At 49.9% G+C, this 17,420-nt stretch overlaps 1 protein-coding gene across 1 annotated transcript in view; it reads left to right on the top strand.

The window, feature by feature from the left end:
- LOC119432360 (kelch-like protein 17) overlaps positions 1-17,420 on the top strand; it is a 91,221-nt gene that overhangs the window by 42,329 nt on the left and 31,472 nt on the right. The window contains exon 7 of the mRNA XM_037699528.2: positions 6,160-6,387. Coding sequence (XP_037555456.2) covers positions 6,160-6,387 — 228 coding nt within the window. The remainder of the gene's footprint in view (positions 1-6,159; positions 6,388-17,420) is intronic.

The following is a 17,420-nucleotide window of genomic DNA, read 5'->3' as shown; positions in this document are numbered from 1 at the left end:
TTTCCAAAGGCGCGATCTTGATGCGGCCCAATCCACTTCCATCGCAGCGCCGCCACAGTATTTTTCCACGTCGGGCGCCTCACTGCAAAGCATGCACCGCCCCAGCCGCTCGTCCCACTCAACCGTATTCTAGTACACTACTGACCCTTTTCGCGGAGCTGTTTGTTTTAGAGAAACGAGATGGCGCTCACGGCGGCGCGCCATACCTCTCTTCAACGACCGCGCTCGAATACAAAGCCATTACCGCTCTACCTTGCTTCTGTGCGATCAGCTGTCGGAAATGCAACTGAGTTTTCGCTAACACACTGTGCTCCAATCATGCTAGATTGAATCATGTGGATTGAAGAGGTGTGCAATAGTTGGCTCAAAAATAGCGATTGACATGTTAAGGAATAGAATGAATCCGTGTGGCCAAGTTCGCGGACCGCTGCTGCAACTGTCCGAACGTGTTACCGGCACTTCGTGATGTACGGCTTTCCCCGAGGATACAGAAATTTCCTCATCCGCCAGCCTTGTATCGCCAGCCTTCAAAGAAAGGGCTTCATCCCCAGAACGTCGGCAAGAGTGATTACCACTCGTTAAACAATGACAAAGGGAGTAGCGCGCTTCCTGTCATAGTAAGTTTCGCGCACGTTATCTGTCCCAAATGGCAGGAAAACTTACGCCCACTCTATCGCCGACGTCTCAAGAATAAGTGAATGGGCGCACACTTGAATATATGCGCAATGTATACACACAATAAATGACGGGACTACACCTATAGCGCACGAATGGTCGAAGCTGAATGTTCCGTGACGGTCCACAAGAGTAAGCGAGTTACTAGCTGTAATGTATAATTGCTACAAGGTACACAATGTACAAAACAGCTACGTTTCAAGCCTTGTACGCAGCAAGAACAAATCTATAGGAACTGAGTCCACCCGCGAGCGATTAGGCAGAAAATAATCAGATAGTGGCCGCACCGAGGAACTTCACTGAGTCAGAAACTGAGAAGCCACTGCTTCAAAATATTGTCGAATAAAGAACAAAGAGCAAAACACACTAATCCTGACTGAATTCATAATCGGAAAGCTTGGGTAGCTTGGAATACATATTTCGCCCCGCTTTTAGAACAAGCACCATATACGCTGCTTGCGCCGTTTTGACATAGCTTAATCAGCTCCGAAATCACTTTTGCATCTTCTCTGAACCTGTGATCAAAGCTTCGTGTCGTCCACCTAGTCACCGTCTACGATATCTCCGAAAACAGAGGTTTTTTAAGCCGCGCCGGCGTCATACACTTCCATTGTAAATAAGGAGGCAATGGAGGCAGTTGAGGCCAGCAATGGACGCGTCACCACGTGATCAAACATAGCAGCGCCCACGGGATCGCCGCGAAAAGGGTCAATAGTCGAAGCGCAGCCACGACCGGTTGTGAGCGCAGCGCATGGATGAAGTAAATTGAGAAAGAAAGCTTCTCGTTCCTCCATGGTGCAGCGTAATGCGCTGCTGCTATAGGCGGCCGGTTGAGAACATGCGTGCAATCATGGATGGACGCAGTGCCATATTTCAACCGCGTGACGAATTATATTACCAGTCATCGTTTCACCAATAGGTGACCCGTAAAATAGCGAGGGATTGAGGGATGCGCCGTCTGCTAGCTGCTTCCGGTTCGAGTCAGCGCAGCCGCCGCCACCGCTTCGCCGTTGAATTCCATTGATGCGCTTGCAGTCCGTTCTTCTTTCTGGGGTTTTACGTGCCCAAACCTGTTCTCATTATGAGGCAAGCCGTAGTGGAGGGCTCCGGATTAATTTTGACCACCTGGGGTTCTTTAACACGCACTACAACGCAAGCACACGGGTGTTTTCACATTTCGCCTCCATCGAAATGCGGCCCCCGCGGCCGGGATTCGATCCCGCGAGCTCGTGCTCAGCAGCGCAACGCCTTAGCTGACTGAGCCACTTGCGCTTGCAGTCCGGCTTTGTCCCACTCGAACATTACCCGGTTGCAGGTGCCTAGCAAAACCATCGTCGGCCGTGCGAGTACTCGTCCCAGGGGCTATATTTCGATTTTTTTAACGCGTTGCTTGCATGCATCGAGTGGCTTCGTGTAAGCTGTACCGCCAGTGTAGCAAGCCACTGTGTGTTTATGCAGACATTTTAAATAAACATGACAAGTGTTGGAAGAGACGAAACATTTTATTTTTAAGTCATATTCTCAGTAAGCACATGCACACTTTTTTTTTCGCAACGTTCGATGAACGCAAGCGCAGAAAGATGGTTGCACTGCAAAGTGCAAGACATGCCAATACAGATACCATATGGTGAGAATAAATTTCACACAAGGAATAAACAGGCGATATTATGAAAAACCCCACAGAACAGTAAAACTGCAGATGACAGCATTAGCATTGAAGAGGAAAACAACGCTCGTCCTTTGAAGCCTAACCTTTCTTATTAAGTGGTAGTTTTGGGCTGCATAGCAAACAAGGAATGAAAGCTGCTCACTGCAGTTGTCAGCCAACCACGCTCTCTCCCTGTCCTGCCGTTGTTACAGCACCACGCAACATAGCCGTAATTCCCGTAGTACTTGATACGGAAGGCATGACCTGAAAAAAAAAAGTATTGGTTATGTCTTCTCTCCCGCCTTCGCACTAATTTTCTCCTACGCACTTCACATCGCCCTTTCGCGAAAAGCGTCACGTGCAATTGTCGCAGCTAAAAAAAAAGCTACCTTTGGTGCCATGCATGTGCTACTGAGGCAGGAGTGTTTATTCAGAATACGTCGTAGCCACAGCTTACAAACATTCTTCTCAATTCCCAAGTTCTAATTGCGCTCGTAACAAAGGCTTCAAGCAATCTGCGCACGCCACGAATAACGATCCTAAGCATAACTGCATTCTTTAACAATCGCACACACATGCATTCAATTCAGACTACGTATACCGGCCTGTGCCGACTCACTTTCTCGCGCCAAGAAACGTTTTTCTCACAAACGTGCTGCGCAGCATTCCAAATTGCTGTTTCTTACTTAATGTGAAGCAATCCAGGAACATCATGCGCGAAGTGAAGAACAAAAAAAAAAAAAAAAAAAGCTCTCTGCTCCGAACAGCACAATGCGACAAATGTCAACTTACGGCTGAAGTGACAAATACATAAGCCATTTGCAAAGTAATGAAGGGAAAAAAGAACGTAATGAAGGCCTTCTTACCAAGCAGCAGCCAAGCAGACAGACGTTCTGGCAGACGAACCCAGCAAAAAGCACGCAGGCATTATCGCACATCTTTTGTAGCGCCGCCTTGCTGATGACACCATGGCCGATATTTTGTAGCGATGCGTTATGCTTTATTCTATATACTAGCCTTATCATCCACCGCTCACGGCCGCCTGATCCCGTTGATAACGTCTACGTCTACAGCCACATCGACAAGTAGACGTATAGTGCACTAGAAAAGTTACTAGAGTAGATAACTAGTACGCGCGTTCCCTTGGAGACAGGGAGTGTTGTATTGCCCTCTATCGGGCGGCATGAAGCTGCGTAGCTCGGCCGCTTTTAGACTGGAGTGGCCACTCTTGTAATCCGTATGTTACTCTATGTACGTACCACTTCAAATGAACCTAGAGTTTCGACCGAGAAATGCCGTTGACAGCGCGCAAAGTCATCATTTTCAGCGCTAGCTACGCCGTTATACCGACGATATCGGTTTCTAGCTACGATCACAGAACAGCATGCACCGCTGTAGCCATCGCCTCAGTAGCCGATTTTCTAAGTAATGCTTCTATACGCTCGATAAATTATCGGATAACGATAACTTTTTCACCTGTCTGACTGACCCGCAAGCAGAGCAGTCAGTGACGGTGCGTCCAAGCAACGGCAAATGTCGTAGAGCTAAACCTGGCAGACACAAAAAAGGCCGCCGAAACGAAAACAAGAGTTCCTTTATGAATAAAAGCGCATCCTTGCCTTTCTTGGCTCGTCAACGTCGCGCCCAGAGTGAACTGAAACCTAGAAATCAGCTGCATGAATTCTACGACATTGCTGGTCGACAAAGTGGACGGAAAGCTTCGCACGACTGACAGTTGAAACCGTGTAGAAAAACATGCGCGCCGGGCATGCCGCCGATGCCGCCGCGTCGTCCGTTGAACCGGAAGCTGCTAGCAGACGGCGCGCCCCACAATTCCCTGCGATGGCTCATTTTATACGGGTCACCTATTCGCCTTTGAAGAATCAGCAAGTCGCGAACGCGTTTGCACCACACTGAAAGCATTAACATTGATTTAGGTAAGGAACACAATGGCATCCTTTGGTTTGAGGCGACTTCGGTCTTTCTGGACTTTTACATTCTGTTCAAACAGCGCAAAATACGACGGAAGAAAAAAAGGGAAGTACACAGGGAGTAAGCGCTGCTAGATTCCAGTTGCGCCGGGGCAACAGGTTTTTCAGAGTCGAGACGCGTGAGGATAACTCACTGCCCGTTCCATGTACACCACCAGAAAGTCCGAGCCCGGCCTGTGCCTGGCGTCAAAATACCCGAGCCCGGGCTGGGCCGGGCCCGGGCTTTCGGGTAAGCCCAAACCCGTGCAGTGCTCTAATTCAAGGTCTTCTTTGAGCTTCCATTGCAGTTAGCATGTGGGGCCTACATTCAGACGTTGTTGTCAGCTTTTCCTGTGTATACTGTAGGGTCCTAGAAACGTGAAGTTACTGCCAAGAAAGAGCAATAGCCTAGGCCACTTTTCTACTAGGTGGTTCCGGTGTATTGGTAGACAGATTACATATAAGTTTAAACGTATACGAGAACTTAGCGTGCCATGCAACCAGAGATATTCATCTTTATTCATCAGATATTCACATTGGCCTAAATGTACTACTAGATTTTCCTAGACCAGCAAAAATGCCTTGGACGGTAACTGTGTGCACGAGCAGCACTTAAAAAAGTCAGCCTTCACTGCGCTATAGTAAAGTACCGCTGGATAACTACCCAATAAAAATAGTGAGTAGTGGCACAAAAACAAAATGATAGCTGAGAAATAGTGCTGATCGATCGAAAGGACGATAATGAAGATAAAAGGGAGAACAATTAAAACCAAATCACACAAGCTGCTCATTCTTCTATATCGCACCGGCGCATCTGTGCTCCGGCTGTTAAAATCGGTGCTTTACCCAGCGAGTGAGGGTAGATGTGAGAAAATATTTTCCCTTCATGAAACTGCCTCTGCCTTGCGCGCTTCCGCAGAATTGACATGCTCAGTGTCCTTACAGTACGAGTTGTCGATTAATTCAGCGTCGCTCTGCGATCTGCTAGCCCCGTCTTAGCTTGAGATGGTAAAGCGACCACTACAGAAGGGCATTAGTACGGTGTTCAATCCCCAGGCCAAGAGGTATTTTTCTTCAACTTGGAGGCTTTCTTAGAATGCCTTGTACTCTGGTGCATGATAATTATTTTCTTTCATGGCATAGCAAATAATCGAATAAGGACACTATGGCAAAAAAGTCGCACATTCGCGAGCAAGGCGAAGCATCGATTACGATAGCAAATTAGTACACAGCTAAACGAAGTAAGGATAGTAGTATTATCAGCCGTATAAACTTGTAAACATTCGCGTACTAACTAAATTAACAAGCACGGTGTCACGCCCGCACAAGCAAACGCGAACACATCTCACTCGATGACTGCGCAGACTCGCTATCAAAACGCTGGAGTGAGAAAGCGCGCTGGCAGCAGCCAGCGAATTGACCTTCGTGCTGCCTCTCGCTTCAGCGCGAATTGAATGGCGAGAACAGAGCGCACACGAAGCTATCAGCACTCGGCGCATTCTGTCCCTATCGCAGATCACTTTCAAAATAGCACCCGGGCGGCCGCGCGCGGCTGCATCATACGCAGCCGCCGCCCGAGTAGAGCGATCCCCCCTCCCTCCGGCGCGTTGCGCGCGATGGAAGGCGGCGCACTTCGTCCCCGCTTTTCTCCTTTGCGCGCGCGAGATTGAGCCACCATCGTCGGCTCATCCTCGCACGCTTTCGCTCGCACATACAGCATACGGCGGGCGGCGACGATGTTATCGCCGTTGCACTTTGTCTTTTGTAGCGATGCATATCGTAATAGTATACTATCTCCTATATCGTAATATCATATCGTAAAGTCAAATTATGTTTCGTTCCTAACCGAACGTGGCTCCTTCTCAGCCCGAGAAAGGCATGGGCGACGCGAGCACCATGGCCAGCAGCAGCCGGGCCTCGTCGCTGTCCCCCCCGCCAACCACCGCTGTGGGGCGCCACCGTAGACCGCGGCGACGCCGGGGGGACAAGGCCCGGGCCGCCGCCCAGCAGGCAAGCTCGCCCGGTTCGGCCGAAGAGGACGGCTCACCGGTGTCGCCTCCTGGCGGGAATGCAGTGCCTCCTCGTGCTCTCGAGGTGATTGGCGGACAGGATACGCAGGGAAATAAATTTCAGAGTTTCCTGTCCTATTCATTCTCTTTCATAAGTGCGGACAGCGCACATTTATTAAAGCTATCTTTGGCTTTTAGAGCGCAGCTCCTAGGCGCGCGTTTATGCGCTGAGCATCGGCATCTCTCAGCCTAACCGACGAGAACGAGCACAGCGAAGGATGAAAGAGCGAACACGTTGCGCAGCAGGGGATGAAAGGCGGTGATAGTGAAGAGAGCGTGAGGTGGAAAGTGGAGGAGGAGGGTGTAACGAAAGCATGATGAGGTAAGCGCGGAGGAGAAGAGTATGGCGAAAGGTTGAGGAGGAAAGCAGAGTGCTTCACGGTGGCGGCCAAGGATGCGGTGAACGCGTCCATCGATACCATATATGGAAACAAAGCACTGGCGTGGGCTTCGGGCCCACTGCGCAAGCGCAACTTCGCCTGCACCGCTGCCACTAGAGAATGCACTTCGTGTGAGCCACGCGTTCCCGTGTTCATGCTTTCTTTCTGAACAATGAGCGGCGCAACCGGTGGAAATGCTTCGTCTGCCATGCAGTGATTTAGGCTTGTTGGTATGACATCGTGAGGGTTATAGCACGTGAGAAGACAAGGACGAAGAAAGACGTGACACACACATCGCGCCTGTGTGTCACGTCTTCCTTCGTTCGTCTTTTCACGCGCTATAAGCCTCACTTCGTCTGCCGCTGCTCCTAAGCGAGCTGCCCGAGCAGAGGCCTAGCGCCGCCGCCGAGGGGACCCTGTCGTTCGGAATCAAATTTATTTGCCACAAATATCGCGAATTTAAAACACCGACAGCTGCGTTCAAAATTCGCATTAGGAATTATCGTAATCGTCGGTGAATTTTTCCCCCTTTGTCGTGGTCGGCGGCCGGACTTTCTCCGCTGATAGAATGCGAAGATGGTAGCGCCGTAGAAAGGAGGGGAGGGCCGCCACTGTGGCGGAGCCAACGGACAGAAAGGTCACTGGGGGAGAGGCAAGAGGCGCTGGTGTCTCCAGACCTCTCTGGTTGGTAGGAAGGGCGCTGACGTCACTTCACAGCTTGGCGTACCTTGTAGGTTCGCGTAATGGCAGCCCGCAGCGTGCTGTTGCGACGACTGTCGCAGAAAAGGAACTGAAGGCGGTGTAGCGACGGCGATCCTCGGTGTCTGTACAGGGGCCGTAGCATTTACGCCATCTAGTGCAATAATTTTATTGCGATAGCAAGTATATGGACAGTTCTACCGGATTTTGCCGTCGGCGTCACCATCGCCGTCGTCGTCACCGTCGCCGTCGCCGTGAGGTTCCGTATAGACTTCAAGGGCGATAATATCGTCGCCGCGCGCCGTATGCGCGAGCGAAAGCGCGCGGGGGACGCGCGCTATCACGGAGGGCGAAACCCCCCCGCGCGCTATCACGAAGAGCGAACGCTGAGCGGAAAGCAAACGTGACCGTCGCGCGAAAGACCGTGGGGGTATGGGAGGGAGGGAGGGAGGCGGGGCGGCACTGTGCTCCGGCACCAAAGGCGTATCTTGCCACTCAATCTCCCACGCGAAAGCAACAAAGCGGGAAGAGGGGGGGAGGCGGGGAAGCAGCTTCTCCTCTGCCAACAACTTCTCCTTTGCGCTTTGCCCGGGGATGCCGGTCGTCCGCACCGTCTCTTATCTCCACACGGCTCTGACCTTTCGATGCGCGGTGCATTCGCCGCTCAGTTTCCGTTGAAGCGATAGACCGCGCGAACCTGCGCTTGCTGCCAGCGTTTTGACAGTCGGTGGCTGCGGTCATTCAGTGTGGTCTATTCATGTTTGCTTGTGCGCGCTCACACCACGATTGTTAATTCAGTTAGTAAGCCAATGTATCCAAGTTTATGCAGCCGATAAAACTACTATCCCTACTCCGAATAGCTCTCCACTAATTTGCTATCGCAATCGATGCTTCGCCTTTCGGGCGAAACTGCGACATTTTTTTGAAAGTGCGTCGGAACAAGCGATGGAAATGCAAGACCACATGCGTCAGTTGCTTGGTGTGCATGGCAATCCCGCACAAGTACGTCGCCTTGCATTACATATACCTTGATGTACAAGTACCATCAGGCTCAATAATTTCCCGCAGTTCATTATTCAGCAGAGGCGTGCACTTTTGCTCAGGAACTATTACGGGAAAGAAGCAATTGTAAAATAATCTGCGCATATATAATGTACAAGCCACGCACAAAAAGGATGTCATTATATTTTTTTGTTAGAAGAAAAGATTAGAGTTTGAAATGAGTGCTCCGAAAGTAATACGGCATGAGCTTATTGATCTAGGCTGACTGTGAATAAGTGGAAGAAGTGCTTAAGGCAGATTTTCTAGCGTCACCTTGTAAATAAGTGGAATAAGTGCTTAAGGCAGATTTTCTAGTGTCACCTTGAGGAGGTGGAAACATTGGTGGAAAACTGAGGGGCCTGAACGGTCATACCACCTAAGGACAGAGTTTGCCATGATAGGCAGAACTTTTTCGAAAACAATAATATTCGAATGAAAAAACGAATTCCAGATTGGTCATGGGTGTTCTATAACAAGCGGCATGTAACTGTCGTGCACCATTTGCTTAATTTAATCTCCTAACATTTATCTATCTATTTCACGATACTGCCATTGTGTGGGCTAGGCATTATGCTTTGGTGGGCGAAACTAACGACTAAAGCATAATAAAACTAGGTAAAAAATGTCACAGTTTCACCCTAAGGGCGAAGCAATGAATGCGATAGCAACACCGCAATGTCATACGAAGTAAGGTGAGCGGCTTTGGTAGCAATATGAATTGTAGTAAACATGAGCTGATTAAGTAAGCAGGTGTGCTGCGGCGTAAGTAGACCGACATGAACAGAGACTCGATGACCACGAGGAGACGCGTGTGAAACGGTGGTGTTGATGAGAAGCGCTTCCCGTGAGCAGCGCGTGTGAAGGGACACACCTGTAGCGTTGCACTGCCGATCCGGGCAGCATTGCATGTGTAGCGTGCGTTGGAAAATGTGGCCCGACTATTACTAACTGAATGAACAAGCGTGGTGTCAGCGCGCACAAACAAACATGAATAGATCACACTGAATGACTGCAGACAACGACTGTCAAAACGCTGGCAGCAAGCGCATACGCCGCAGCGGGCGAAGGTACGTGCGGTCTATCGCTTCAACGGAAACTGAGCGGCGAATGCACAGCGCATACAAAGGTCAGAGCCGTGTGGAGATAAGAGAACGTGCGGGCGAGCGACGAGCGCGGTTGTTGGCAGAGTAGAAGTGCACCCCCCCCCCTCCCCCCGCTCCCTCCGGCGCTGGCTTCCCGCTTCCTTGCTTGCGCGTGGGAGATTGAGCGCGTTCGCTCTCCGTGATAGTGCGCGTCTCCGCACGCTTCCGCTCGGGCATACGGCGCGCGGCGAAGATTTTGTCTATACGGAACCTCACGGCGACGGCGACGACGACAGTGACGGCGACGGTGACGGCGACGGTGACGCCGACGGCAGAAATCCGGTTGAAGTGTCCATATAATTGCTATCGCAATAAACATCACAGCGTCGCCATAAGGTCGAAGCAATGACTACAATCTCAACATGTTAGAATATTACACGAAGTCTGAGGCTCCTAGCTGTAGTGACAGTATGAATTGCAGTACATGTAAGCTGACAGTTTCTCTATAAGGGCGAATCAATAGCTGCGATAATAACATGTTAGAATATTACACGACGTGTAAGGCTCGTAGTTGTTGTGACATTATAAATTGCAGTAAACGTAAGGTGACTAAGTAAACGCGCGGGGTGGGGCGTATGTCGACTCATGAACAGAAAAAACCCGATGACCGCGGGCAGCATTCATTAGAACTACAGGGTCTTGTCGGCGTTGCCGCCATGTGTTGACCTTGCATTACCGTGCTGCATGCTCACGGCGGGCACGATGTGTGCGTCCGCTTCGCACTCTTAAACGGCGGAGTTTTGTCGACGCTGTCGCCTACCCTCAGCCTCCTGTGGCTTAGCCACAGGAGGCTGAGGTTTGCGCCACACTCGCAACAGAACACGGATCCTGCATCTGAACTAACTGATTAGTCTTTGCGCATGTGTGGGCCCACCGTGCTTCATTGCGATTAGCGTTTCGCGGGATCTTCTCGACCGGCATTCTGACAACACGCGGGGCCATGTTTGCGCCATGTGGGGGACGCGGTGCTTACCTGCGGAAACCACGCACCGTCAGGTACTATTCTAGCTGCCTTAGGTTGGCTACTACGTGTGGGAAAAGCGTGTCCCAAGCCGACAGGATCTGCACTGTCTGCGTAGTCTGCGCAGGCTTTTTTACAATTCGTTCCACCAAGCAAAGTTTCCTAACCCGAGGTGTTAGCAATACAGTTGCTTCTGCGTACCAGTCTCAGCGATTGACACGTGAACACGCCTACACGTCTTTCGCCGCCTAGTGTTGAAATTCTGACGCAAAGGGAAATCATACAGTGAATGCGAGTAACGTTCTTTGGGAAATGTACTAATACTAAAGGAAGCAGTATTTTCGTGAGTAAATGTTGATTGAAAAACCGCGCCGTAGTGTTCATAAAACGCGCCAAGCGCCTTTTCGCGCTCGCTTGCACGCGGGAAATACGTACACCTCGTACTTAAGAATCTTATATTCCGCTTACTGATGAACGCGGCTGTGGTCTAATAGAGGATCGAGCGGTTGGGCTAAGGGTCCTCTGTTTGAATACTGCCCTCAGACAATTTCTTTTATGTTTATTAACTAAAGGCATCGTCTTTCTTAGTGATCTTACCACCACTTTTCCGTATCGGGTATGTCTCAAACTCCTTTCTTGGGCCGATCCCACAGATTGTGCTGCCTGCCGCACCAGTAAAATTATATTGTTTTCAGGTTTGAGCCTTGATATTGCTTTGCACTTTTATTATTGCGACGGGGATATTTACAGAAAAGAGGGTTTATTTACAATATGTACAAGGAGACTAAAAGTAGGGTATCAACAACAAAGATAGCGGACCACAGACCTCACTTCTACCTCCTCTTGTGCACTCTACACTTCAGCGTCCTTTTCTATACCCGCAGGACCACTGGCTCATAACACTACCCTCTCACGGCGAAAACACCGATTCGGTGCAGGTGAACAAAGACTACACGAAAAAAAATTCAGAGCCCTTCCCCTGTCGAGAAAATGGGGGTAGGCGAAGCTTGTGGCAAGACAAGACTGTCGCAGGCGTTCCGCTTCGATTGCCCTAAACTCAGAGTCGGCGGCTCTTCGCTGACGTTTCGCCTGGACTTGGGAAGCCCTTACGCTAGAATCGAACGACAAGCTTTGTTTACCCCCATTTTCTCGACAGGGGAAGGGCTGGTGATCTTGTCTCCTTGGGTCCCACGTGTGACAAGCGTAGTTCAAGGGCACGTTACAGGTCCCCGAGCCCAGAGGGGTATGTATGTGCCAGTGAGCTTGGACCCTTTCTGCACTATCACCTGGATCGGCCCACTTTTCAGCGTGACACCACCACTGCCGACACTTGTGAGCCTATAAAACTTTGCTTAAAACTAGCACTCAAGGCATTAAGGGGTGTCCGGGGCACGATACGGCTTGAGACGGACAACGTCTACAATGTCCGTGCGGGGATGAACAGATGATGACGAAGGCAGCAGAGGACCGATTTCCAAAGTGACATCAGTCACTTGATGGCACAGGCGATATAGAATGGTGTACTGAAAGAGCAGTTTTTCAGATAGTCCGACACGTCGTGCTGGGTACCACAGGAGGACGAGCGATCCAGGGACAAAGTTGGTGCCCTGTGGTGGCTGTTGTAGCGGGACTGCTGGTGGACCTGGGACTCAGAAAATCGAATGCGAGCAACTTGACGTGCATGGTCGGCGCAGGCAATAGTCTCTCGGTCATATTCAGTGGGCGGACACCCAGAAGAGGGCACCGGGGTGTCCATGGGTAATGTAGGGTTGCGACCGTATAAGAGAAAACAGTGGTCTCATGCCTGGAAGTGTCGTACGCGAATGTCACAAAGGGCAATGCAGCGTCTCAATCCTGCTGGTAAGTGTTTGGTTCAGGCGTTCTGTTAAGTCGTTCCTCTGTGGACGGTAGGCCGTAGTTAACTTATGTTGTGTCGCGCAGGATTTTATAATGTGATCGATCCCCCTCGATAGAAATTGTCTGCCCCGGTCAGTTAGCAGTTGCCGAGGAGCCCCATGCTGGAGTATGACGTTATACATCAAGAAGTGTGCAACGTCGGTGGCACAGCTAGTGGGAAGTGCACGCGTAATGGCAAACCGCGTCGCATAATCTGTGGCAACGGCGACCCACTTGTTTCTAGAGGCGGATAGGGGAAACGGACCAAGTAAAGCGAGGCCGACGTGGTGAAATGGCTCGTCCGGAATGTCCAGGGGCTGAAGCTGGTCTGCAGCTGGCAATGTCGACGTTTTGCGGCGCTGACAAAGGTCGCATGGAGCCCACGTAATGGCGAACTGAGCGGGGCATCCCAGGCCAATAGAAACTGCGACGTGCGCAGTCGTATGTGCGTGACATGCCTATATGTCCCGCCGTTGGCGCGTCGTGAAGCTGGGCCAGGGCATGCATTGGAACCGAGGAGAGCCGGACACAAGCAACAGGTCAGGACCGTCAGGGAGTAAACTGCGATGATATAACGTGTCATTTTGGAGCAAAAAAGGCGGAGGGAAGGATCAGGAGCGTGGGAGTGCAAATTTTCGATGATATTGCGTAAAGACGCGTCAAGGCGTTGTTCGGCAGCGATGCTAAAGAGTTGAGAGATGGAGAGCATACAAGGGCCGGAGTTACTCAGGCCAGTTTCCGGTGGATCCACAGGGTATCTGGAGAGGCAGTCGGCGTCATGGTGCAAGTGGCCAGACTTATAAACGACGGTATATGAGTAGTCTTGAAGTGGTAATGCCCAACGACCAAGGCGACAAGTGGGATCTTTGAGAGAAGACAGCCAGCAGAGAGCATGGTGGTGAGTAATGACGGTGAAGGGTCGGCCGTAGAGGCAAGAGCGAAATTTGGCGATGGCCCAAGCAAGAGCGAGACGCTCTCTCTCTGTGATCGAATAGCTTCGCTCAGCAGAGGAAAGAAGGCGGCTGGCATAAGCAATAACGCAGTCCTGACCAAGTTGTCGCTGGGCTAGAACTGCACCGATTCCGTGGCCACTGGCGTCGGTACGGATTTCTGTGGCGGCAGGTTCGTCGAAGTGAGCCAACACTGGTGGTTGTCAGTATTGCAATCAGCCAACACTGGTGGTAATGTCAGCATTGCAATCAGCAGTGAGAAGGCGGACGCTTGTTCAGGATCCCAGGAAAAAGTCGCGTCCTAAAAGGAAGGTTAGGGGCCTTGCTATTTCTGCAAATTTTTTCATAAACCGCCTAAAATAAGAACGGAAAAAAAGGAACGGACGTCCTCAGTACAACGAGACGTCGGAAAGTTGGTAATGGCGCGAACTTTGGCATGGTCAGGCCGTATACCTGTTGCATCGAAAAGATGGCGAAGTGCAGTGATCTCTCGGCGGCCAAAGCGGCATTTGGCAAAGTTAAGTTGAAGACCTGCATTGCAAAGGACCCTCAGAATAGCCGAGACCCTACGTTGATAACTGGAGAACGTAGGCGAGAAAATGACGACGCCATCGAGATAGCACAGGCAAGTGGACCACTTGAAACCACCAAGAAGGGAGTCCATCATTCGTTCGAATCTTGCACGGGCATTGCACAAGCCAAATGGCATAACGTTTAACATGTAGATCCCTTCGGGAGTTATAAAAGCGGTCTTCTCCCTGGCTTTTACAGCAAATCTGTTAAGGGCTAGGTTCCCCAGGATCGTGACTGCGTGTAGACAAAACTATCAACCATTACTTTGACTCCATGTGCGTGGCGGTTTCCCGCCAGTTGTGTCTTAGGACAGGTGCCAAACACATGATTATGTACCCCTCGCTACCGCCGATGCCTCTTTCAGAAGTGTCGCGATACTCGGTGGCGGCACGTCCCACCAATCGTTGTGTCCCTTTGTCTCGTGACGTAGAGATCGCCCTATTGCTGTTATCAGCAGTTGCCCTTTGGACTCGCTGTGGAACGGACGCCAGTTTAACCATATCTTCCAGGATCATGATGTCAGGATCCTGATGATACCGTGCAGTGTGCCGCGGCTATGAAGGCTGTGGCTCATAGGCTTGCTATGACGATGGTGCAGACATGGCGCAGCAAAACGCACTACTTGGCCATCGCGCCGGGCGAAAACAAGACGCCAGCGTCCTTGCTATTTGACGAACATGCCAAAAGACGCTCAATATAGTCAATTATGATAATATATAAATTCACTATAGCAATATTCACTATAGCAGATCCACCATAGTCACAGCTTCGCTGACTTCCATCTTCACAGTAGTGGAAGGGCTCTGATTTTTTTTGGTTAACGGCGATTTGCCAATACCCGGACCGAAGGTCTATAGAAGAAAAGTACTGTGCATCATGCAGAGAGCCGAGGGTGCGTCAATTCGCGGCAAAAGGTACACGTCCTTCTTAGTAATGTTGTTTAGATGCCGACAGCGAAGCAGAACCGCCAGGTGTTGTCTTTTTTTTTTCTGACAAGCGCTACAGGGGACGCCCAATGACTCGTCAGAACCTTGTGGAGACAACGAGAAAGGCGAGCGCTCATAACCGATAATTGCGCCCCCGTGTATATGAGCGCGGAAACAGGCCGCCGTCCACTTATTTGTCTAAAAGACTGTCGGGTGGCCACGGTCAACAGAGGATTTCGGTGTCGGTTGGCCAATGCAGCATGGCCTCCGGGAGCTGCACTGGTCAGTTTTCCGTAGAGGGACGGCGAGGGTATGGCGACGGTGAGCGACGGACAATCAGTGAGCTCGAACGCCGGTTCTGTGGGGACGGCGAGCAGCAGTCTTAACGTGGCATCGGAACAGGAACATTGTAGTGCAGCAATTTCTTTCTTTTCAAAGAAATTGCCGACCATAGCGCTACTTACAGCACAGATGGGATGCATGCTTGCGTTCGGCAACTCTTTGCGTACGACATCTTGAATCAGATACAGCGGGACTCGTCGTAAGAACGGGCACGAATAATAGATGGAGACGCTGCCTCAATCTCGCACCGGACAAGACGCAGCAAGTTTTCGGCACCAGGCGGCTGGACGTCCTCACACGTTGATGTAGCGGCGGTATTAGGGAACCGAATGAATTGTGAAACACGGTGGTTTTTGCTTCTTCAAAGCGTCGGCACTCTCTTACAATGTCGTCGGCGGTCGAGCTATCTTGATAACTACTTGCACTGTTGCTAAGCGGGGACGTTGAGCTTAATCCAGACCCAGGAATATCAGAGCAGCTCGAAAAAATTCTCCAAAATCATAAGGCTACGTGTGAAATAATGTCTATCGGAGTTAAGCTAGACTCGCACATTACCGCGACAAACGTGAGACTGGCTTCCATTGAAGGTAAACTGGAAGTGCTTTCACAGACAGCTAAAAGGATGGACACATAGGAGAAATCGCTTGCGGAACTAAACGAAGAGATTGTTTCACTACGGAGAAATGTGGACTACATTGAAAATTATTCTCGACGAAACAATCTGCTCGTGTACGGAATTCAGGAGTCTGAAGCAGAGACGCTAAATCGTCTTAAGGAACATATTTTAACAGAAATTTTTTTACGCAAACTTGAAATAAAAGTAGAGAGCATAGAGAGTTTACACCGCCTAGGAAGAAAAGCGGTAGGCAAAGCGCGTCCGGTGATTATAAGGTTTTTTTTTTTTTTTACTTCACTGAAAAGGCGGAACTTCTCAGAAATGCTTCGAAGCTTAAGGGAACTCAAACGTACATTTCGGAAGACTTTTCACCTAGGCTAAGAAAAATTAGAAAGCTGCTCTGGGCTACTGCTAAAGATAGGAGCCTGAGGATAAAGTGTACCTTAAGCATGGGAAATTAGTCATTAACAGAGAGGTCTACGCGTGGGACGAAAGGAAAAATCAAAGGTTTAAAGTACCTTATGCCGCTTCACGTGGTATTGGTATCACAGCTATGAGAGTGGTTTAGCGAAAGCCTCACAAGAGGGGGAAAATGCAGGTCGTGCGCGAAAGAAATGCGCCAATACTTCTAGTACTTGACAAGCCACATGTTCAGAATCACTGAGGTCTTTTTTTTTTTACGCCCACGGTTCTCCGAATCATACTAAGCATAAACCGCCATCGGATAATATTAACGCTCGCAGTTCTTTTGATAAGACGACCCCATCGCCAGATATGTGCCAGTTACGTGTGATATCCTTGAACGCTAGAAGCATTGTAAACAAAATAGATAGCCTTGAAGTTCTGCTCTTTTCTTACGATCCCCAACTACTGGTGATTTCCGAGACATGGTTACATAGTGGTATTTTTGACGAAGAGAGCGAGAGAATAAACATCTTTAGTATGCAAATGCAGCTTTGGAGAGAAAATTGTGCCACTGGACTACGTCATATAAAGACGAGATCGCGGCTCACGTGGTGGAGGCGTTGCTGTGATTGCGAAGCGAGTAGTAAACGTAACGCTGCTTGAACAAATTGATCAGCATGAAAGTTTGTTGTTGCACGTAACTGCGCATGGTTTCACTTTTTTTTCCCGTGCTGTGTATCGTGCACCTGATGCAGCGGATTCTTTCATGTATAGTCTATTTGACCGCCTACTACCTTACCAAAACCAGAACTTATATTTTTACCGGTGATTTTAATTTTCCAGCTATCGATTGGGATAAACCGTATTATGGCCTGTCTACCTCATGTGATACTATACTAGATCTTATGTTTTCTTTAAACCTGAAGCAAACCGTTCATGCATACACCAGAGACACATCTGTCCTAGACCTCTTCTTTGTTAGTCAAACCTTTTTTGATGGAGTGCTTAGTGTTGAAGCTGGAATCTCGGACCATCGTATGTTATTCTTCTGTTGTGTTTCGCCAGTTGTTTCCGGGATGCCTCAAAATGATCAAGGACTACACACGTGCTGACGATAACGCAATCAT

This window comes from Dermacentor silvarum, chromosome 11, assembly GCF_013339745.2.
Source record: "Dermacentor silvarum isolate Dsil-2018 chromosome 11, BIME_Dsil_1.4, whole genome shotgun sequence".
NCBI classification, from domain to species: Eukaryota; Metazoa; Arthropoda; class Arachnida; order Ixodida; family Ixodidae; genus Dermacentor; species Dermacentor silvarum.
The sequence above is the reverse complement of the archived record's forward strand: the minus strand, read 5'-3'. Positions and strand labels throughout refer to the sequence as shown.